This window comes from Nanorana parkeri, unplaced genomic scaffold (assembly GCF_000935625.1).
Source record: "Nanorana parkeri isolate BGI_ZX_2015 unplaced genomic scaffold, ASM93562v1 scaffold3834, whole genome shotgun sequence".
NCBI lineage: Eukaryota > Metazoa > Chordata > Amphibia > Anura > Dicroglossidae > Nanorana > Nanorana parkeri.
Genome location: NW_017310102.1, coordinates 11,893 through 18,310, shown reverse-complemented (window position 1 = coordinate 18,310; position 6,418 = coordinate 11,893). Strand labels below are relative to the sequence as shown.

Below are 6,418 nucleotides of genomic sequence, written 5' to 3'. Positions count from 1 at the left end.
GAGCTTGAAAGTCATTTAAGAAGGAAATGTAATTGAGATTTGCAACCTGAGAATATTTTCTTGCCTCTACTGTATTGCCATTCTTATATTATAAGGATCTAATCAATGTGCAATATGAGCTATCTATATTTCAGAAGATGATGTAGAGTATGAAGAAAAAAGCCAAAACTGCTTTATTTTATGTCTAACTAAGCTACCTAGATTTTATCACTACTAGTCTATTATATTCTTTAGTCAGGATGTTTTCCAGAGTGTGTAGAGGATTTACAGTTCCTGCATGTTTACCTTGTTTTGACAGATATTTTAAGCTAGTTGTACACACAATACAGGCTTATCAATATTAAATGCTGTCTTTTCATTCTATGGCTATGCGCCAACTACTTTTAGATAATCTATGCTGCATAACCCTATTTGTCACCTAGCAAATCCTAATATCTCATTGCATTGCCACGTTACACAACATGTCCCTAATGTGTTAGGAATCTCTGCCACAAAACACATCATGGAAGACTTCTTGATACCTGTAAAGTGGATTTATTTTATGTATTGAATTTCCATTTTTGAAGGTAACTATTGACTACACCGCAGTAGGAAAACCTGCCAAGGTACAGGACAGGTAAAGGACAGTGATTATGTATTTCCTCTATCTTTTTATAGAGCATTTTGAAGTTTATCATAGAACTGTAGGTCACTATACACAGCCTGAGACAGAAAATACAAACTGAAAATACCACAAGTACAACAAAGGTCATTACAGCAGCAGAAAAAAAAAAAATTAGAAATTAGAAAAAAAAAATACCATATTATTTGTTTACAAAAGGTAGCATCCTATTTTCTAACTGTGCCTTATGTTTATCTAAAGTTCTGTTGTTCTTCTCCTTCTTAATAATAATATTAATAATAATCATAACAATTACATTTCAGTTGTCTTTGCTGTGGACTGATTAAGTAATTAGAGGAGTAGACTGCATTGTCTCTACCATCCATTTCCTAAATAATCTTTAGATGTGCATTGTGGTAAAATTGACATAAACAAGCATACATAACTGTGGCAATAAATGAATATATGTATAGGTCTTGCAGGACCATTAAATATAAAATGTTGGCTTAAATAAACTTAACTAATTATAAATATATGTAAATGTTTACAGTCTGAATGAATCATCGTATATAATAATGTGTTAGAATTCTGTCTATAATTGAGTATAAAGTACAGCTTTGTTCTATCTGCCATTTTAGGCTTAGGAGAGGCTGATTGCTCTGTTCTTTATCAAGAAGACATCACTACAGGAAAACATTTAACCAACAATCATAGTTTATACTCTAATGTTCTGTCTACATATGCTTCTGACTGTATCAACACCTATTTTCAATTATATTTTAATATAAGCCAACTTAAATGTAGGTTCATTGGTCCTTAAAGCGTGATTTACAGGCATGTTTGCACCCTTTAACAGTGGTGCCCATGGCCAGAGTGGTGCTTCATTTTGGAGACATGGCTGACCGAGGTGAATCCTCCCTTATGATTGTGATGTTGGTGTCCTCCATGGTTTCCTCCATGGTGTCCTCCATGTTGTCCCCCCGAATGGTGTTTTCCTCCAGTGCTGGAGTGTAGAACAGCTAGGAAAAATAAAGTAGGTAGCATTTTAGAATTCAGTGGGAAGCAATGCTGAATTGCTCTAAAAAGCTTCCAAAACTAATATTCTGTCTTCTAGTATTTGATGGGACAATATTGCAATAAGCACTCAATAGAATAATGTGGGCTTAAAAACCAAATCTATGTTTACACTAACCAGGCCATAATTCAGTTTAAAGTAGCCTAGAGTTAGAAACCAAGACGTATAGAGAGAATGATCCAAGCCAATAAATAGGATGTTTACTAATTTGTGAACGCCTATTAGCATAAACAGTATAGCTTTGAGTAAGTTTTTTTGAAATTCATATTAAAAAACCAAAAGCAACAGGCAGTTGACCTAAACCTTAATTATAATTAACCATTTAATTATATGCAATTTTTGCCCAGACATAGGCATTAAAGTAGCTTTTGTCCATAATGCATTCTGTCACTTAAATCTCCATAATAATGCATATTGTCTTATATGGTTACTTACAAACATTAACATGACCATCAGAAGCCAATCTGAAAAATAAATAATGATAATAAACAGGATTACCATCTAAAATACTTAAACAAGGTCCAACAAATATTTAAACACAAATGAATTGTTACATTTTAAAATGTGTTACTATTTAAATATGTTACTAATTACTATGACCTATTTATGTCTTTGATTTCTCTTTCTTACCATTTTCAATTGCCTTACACTGCTATGATTTGAAGAAATATCACACTTACCTGTACTCCTCTCCCTCCAGCATCTTTTTATAAGTGGCGATCTCAATATCCAGAGCCAGTTTGACATTCATCAGTTCCTGGTATTCTCTCATTTGGCGAGCCATGTCCTGCTTGGCCTTCTGTAGAGCAGCCTCCAGCTCAGCCAGCTTATTTTTTGCATCCCTGACAGCAGCTTCACCACGTTCCTCAGCTTCACTGATGGCAGATTCTAGTGCAGCACGCTGGAAGAAAAGAGAAGGGGATACTGTTTCCAAAGTTTATTTCCTGTAAAATATTATAAACCTGACTTTACACAGACTGATGAGGTCACCTCTCTGCTCTCTCCTCCTGTCTCTCCCATGTCTGCATGCTTCCTGTCAATACTTGTATACTACAGGGCACTTGATTGGCTGTTAGTACTACCCTTCCCTCACATAAAAATATAACCGCATTCTTTGAAGCTCATGTACTGTATATCTGCCTAAAGCTCAGCTTTAACTAATATAAAATATGCTAAAATACTAGCAAACTGTAACAAAATGACAATATACCAAAAGTGCAGTAAACTTTAAATGATATAACAAGAAAAACGGTTGTTAAAAATGTTGTTAGAATAATATCCCATACCTGAGATTTGGCACACTCGATTTCTCCTCTAAGTCTCTGAATTGTTCGATTAAGTTCAGCAATCTCGTTTCTACTGTTCTGTAGGTCATTGCCGTTCCTTCCAGCTGCCATTCTCAGATCTTCAAACTGATTGCAAAACAGTCAATAATGAATAACTCAGGCTACTTTCATGGCCACTTTGTGCCAATGGATAAATTGCCACTCACCCTTGACTGGTACATGGCCTCAGCTTCAGCTCTGCTTCTGTTAGCAATCTCCTCGTACTGAGCTCTGACCTCAGCAATGATACTGCCCATGTCCAGATCTCGGCTGTTGTCCATGGAAACTACTACTGAAGTGTCTGAGATCTGAGCCTGGAGCTGAGAAATCTCCTGCAAGTTGCAATAGTTAATAATATATTAGTTTGACATATTAAGGCTTTTTAAACAAAACATTGGTGATCTTCAAACAATAGTAGTCAAGCTTCAGTTTCCTATATTCAGAAAAGAGAAATGTCCTTTCTTGCTGATTGCCATGGGGGACTGCATCTTACTTCTTACTTTACTAAAGTCAACCTCTGACATTTACGACTTTTCCAGTTGTTTGTATTCTGATGCTGTACAAATATGTTCTATTAAGATGCAGTCAATATTTAATTATACATTTCCCATAATGAATATACAACCAGCCCCCCCAGAAAGGAATAGCTAAACATCAGGTGTAAAATCAAGCAGAGGCTCCATCTGTGGAGAGTGAACCATTGCCTATGAAAATGAATAGGTTACTCTTATGTAGGCACTCCAGACAAAATTGTTCTTTAGATGGGAAAGGAAGGGTTAAAACCTCAGTCAGTTGTTTGCTGCCTCCTGTGTCTTTGCCGAAGAGTGTTCTCTACACTTTCTGTCTTGGAGGCATGGCAGGACTTAAAAAGATATGAAACAAGTCAGTGGAACAGATGTCTCTAGTGGCAGATATCCTTTCTATACCTGGCCCAGTGACAATGTCTAAATTGTGGATTTCCTATCACTCTTTGCACTAGTCATAACAGTCACTGGGGCCAGGAAGTGAGAATAAATATCTCCAAACTAGACACAGATAGCAATAGAAAGTGACAGAGCTTCTACCCCAAACCTAATACTAATATAAGCCAAAGGTAAATATTTGTACCTAATGATGGTTGCAGAAGAAAAAATTAAACCTTAACATTTAAATAAAACAGGGCCTGTGTTTATAACATCAAATAATGTAAGTGACAGATTTGAAAATCTATTTTAAAATATGAATATATGTTTATTTTACCGCATCATAAAGTGTTCTCAGGAAGTTGATCTCATCAGTCAGGGAATCAGCCTTTGCCTGCAGCTCAGCTTTGTTCATGAAAGCAGCATCAACATCCTACAATAAATATGTCAGTCATGATCTCCTTCTGCACAAATGCATGCTTCTATATTATGTATGCTTCTAGTAAATGTATATTCCCAAGATTCAGGAGTGAATAATTATCACTTACCCTCTTCAGAGATACAAATTCATTCTCTGCTGCTGTTCTTCTGTTCACCTCATCTTCATACCTGCAATGAAATCATATTTGGTAAAATCATGTCAAGCTATGCTGAAAAGTTATTTTGCATAGATTAGATTAGCATTGCGTATGTGATAATATGTAAACATAATGAGTGGCTGTCATACACAAACTTTGTAGCCAGTTATTATATGAAACCAACATAATCCAGGGGAAATTGCTAACAGTCAAAATGGTCTTCAATAGTGATGTCTTAATGTAAATTACTATTCAAGTTAGGCTTAGAATACCTGTCTGACAGTGTTGCTACTTATGTATGTGTTTCATAGGTCTGTTGCTAGAATGAGCTACTCATCTAATGAACAATATGTTTTAAAAAAAGATTTGTGTCGTTTAGGCTGTTCTTAATACACATGTACCTAATTGCTTACATTTCATTACTTTCAGACTTGATTATGTTAGTTGATGATGGTGTATTGTTAAGGGTAAATAAAGTTGTACCTTCTAGAAGATAGAATAAGCATTCTGGTAACTCTTTGCATTGTTAGACATATATGTTTACTCAGTGACATACCTTCTCTTCAGTTCTTCTACTGTTCCTTCCATACTGTTCCTCTCAGCCGCCATACGAGCCCCCTCACATTCCAGGCTCTCAAGCTGCCTCCTGAGGTTACTGATAAAAGCCTCAAACAGAGGTTCAATCTGGCACCTGGCTGTCCTCTGCTCCTGCAGAATACTCCATTTGGTCTCCAGCATCTTGTTCTGCTGTTCAAGGAATCTCACCTAAATCAAACAAAACACAATAATTCATAACCTATTTGTTTGCTACGTCTACAAAATGTATCTTCAAAAAACTGCCTTTATACCTTTCTTCATTTTTATAATCAGTACTTGAAAATCAGCTATGGCTCAGTAAATTTTCAACTGCATTGCAGCAACTTCGAGAAGCTGTAAATTTTCGAATCACATTTTATCTTAAATGGACATGGCAAGAATGGTGATTTCAGCATTTTTTCTGACCCTAATATATTGTAAATTATGTTGATTTGCCTTCTCAGATAATCAGTCTAGTAGAAAATTCTTATTCAAACCTCTGTATTATTATTAATAATATTATACTGGATTGATAGAGTGCCAACAGTTCGTATAGCGCTTTACAAAATGGGGGGCGGGGGGTTATTAGTAAGTATTTAAAGTTAAAAATTGCGTTGTCATTAGGATTATAGAAAAATAGATTTACCTTGTCAATGAAGGAAGCAAACTTATTGTTGAGTCCTTTAATTTGGTCCTTCTCTTCGGTTCTTACTCTTTGAATACTTGGATCAATCTCCAAATTAAGAGGAGCTAGTAGGCCTTGGTTCACAGTAACAGGGGTGATTCCTCCACATTGTTCTCCAAATCCACGACCAAGCCCAACAATACCAAATCCAGATCTATGTCCATGTCCACTTTTTCCTGAACAATAACTGCCAACTGACATCTTATGTCCTTTTGATCCAATATTATGGGCACTTGCACTGGTGAAGGAATGTTGTATCTTGTGGCCATGCCCAGCATGCTTAGAAGAGTGTGATAAGATACTGTGTGAAGAATGTTTGGGTAAGGCAACAGAACAGGAGCCTAAATGCTTGTGTCCAGAGGAGGCCATGATGGAGTGATGAGACATGATGGGTCTTCTCACCAAGGATGTAAGGTGCAGTGTGTTTGGAGCTTGGAGATCCTAAGGCTGTGTCTTTGAACAGATGCCTGGTCCTTTTTATACCTGAAGTGGGTGTAGTCATAAAATCATAGGCTGTTATTATATCTTATGATTCCAGCTAGGTAGCATCAGATCCTCCTTATTTTATATCAAATAAAACAGTTATAGTGTATGTTAAAGCGTACCTTTATTGTTAATATAAAGACATCAGTAGAAGCAATAATCAATCTCAAAACAAATATGAGTATTAGTCTAG

At 36.0% G+C, this 6,418-nt stretch overlaps 1 protein-coding gene across 1 annotated transcript; it reads right to left on the bottom strand.

Moving 5' to 3' along the window:
• Positions 1–1,482: 1,482 nt before the first annotated feature.
• LOC108803529 (keratin, type II cytoskeletal 8-like) lies at positions 1,483–6,129 on the bottom strand. The gene is made up of 9 exons (XM_018575363.1): positions 5,704–6,129; positions 5,038–5,246; positions 4,452–4,512; positions 4,241–4,336; positions 3,169–3,333; positions 2,963–3,088; positions 2,357–2,577; positions 2,116–2,140; positions 1,483–1,620 (listed from the first exon to the last, which is right to left on the bottom strand). Exons 1-9 carry the CDS (start codon positions 6,127–6,129, stop codon positions 1,483–1,485), a joined length of 1,467 nt encoding a protein of 488 aa, XP_018430865.1.
• Between the last annotated feature and the right edge of the window lie 289 nt (positions 6,130–6,418).

Excerpts from the sequence above, each read along its gene's own strand:
- LOC108803529 (XM_018575363.1), bottom strand. The coding sequence starts at position 6,129 with ATGTCTCATCACTCCATCATGGCCTCCTCTGGACACAAGCATTTAGGC. Across the intron at positions 4,513-5,037 it reads GTAGAAGAACTGAAGAGAAG|GTATGAAGATGAGGTGAACA; the intron begins GTATGTCACTGA and ends ATTTCATTGCAG. Across the intron at positions 2,578-2,962 it reads TCGAGTGTGCCAAATCTCAG|CGTGCTGCACTAGAATCTGC; the intron begins GTATGGGATATT and ends CTTTTCTTCCAG.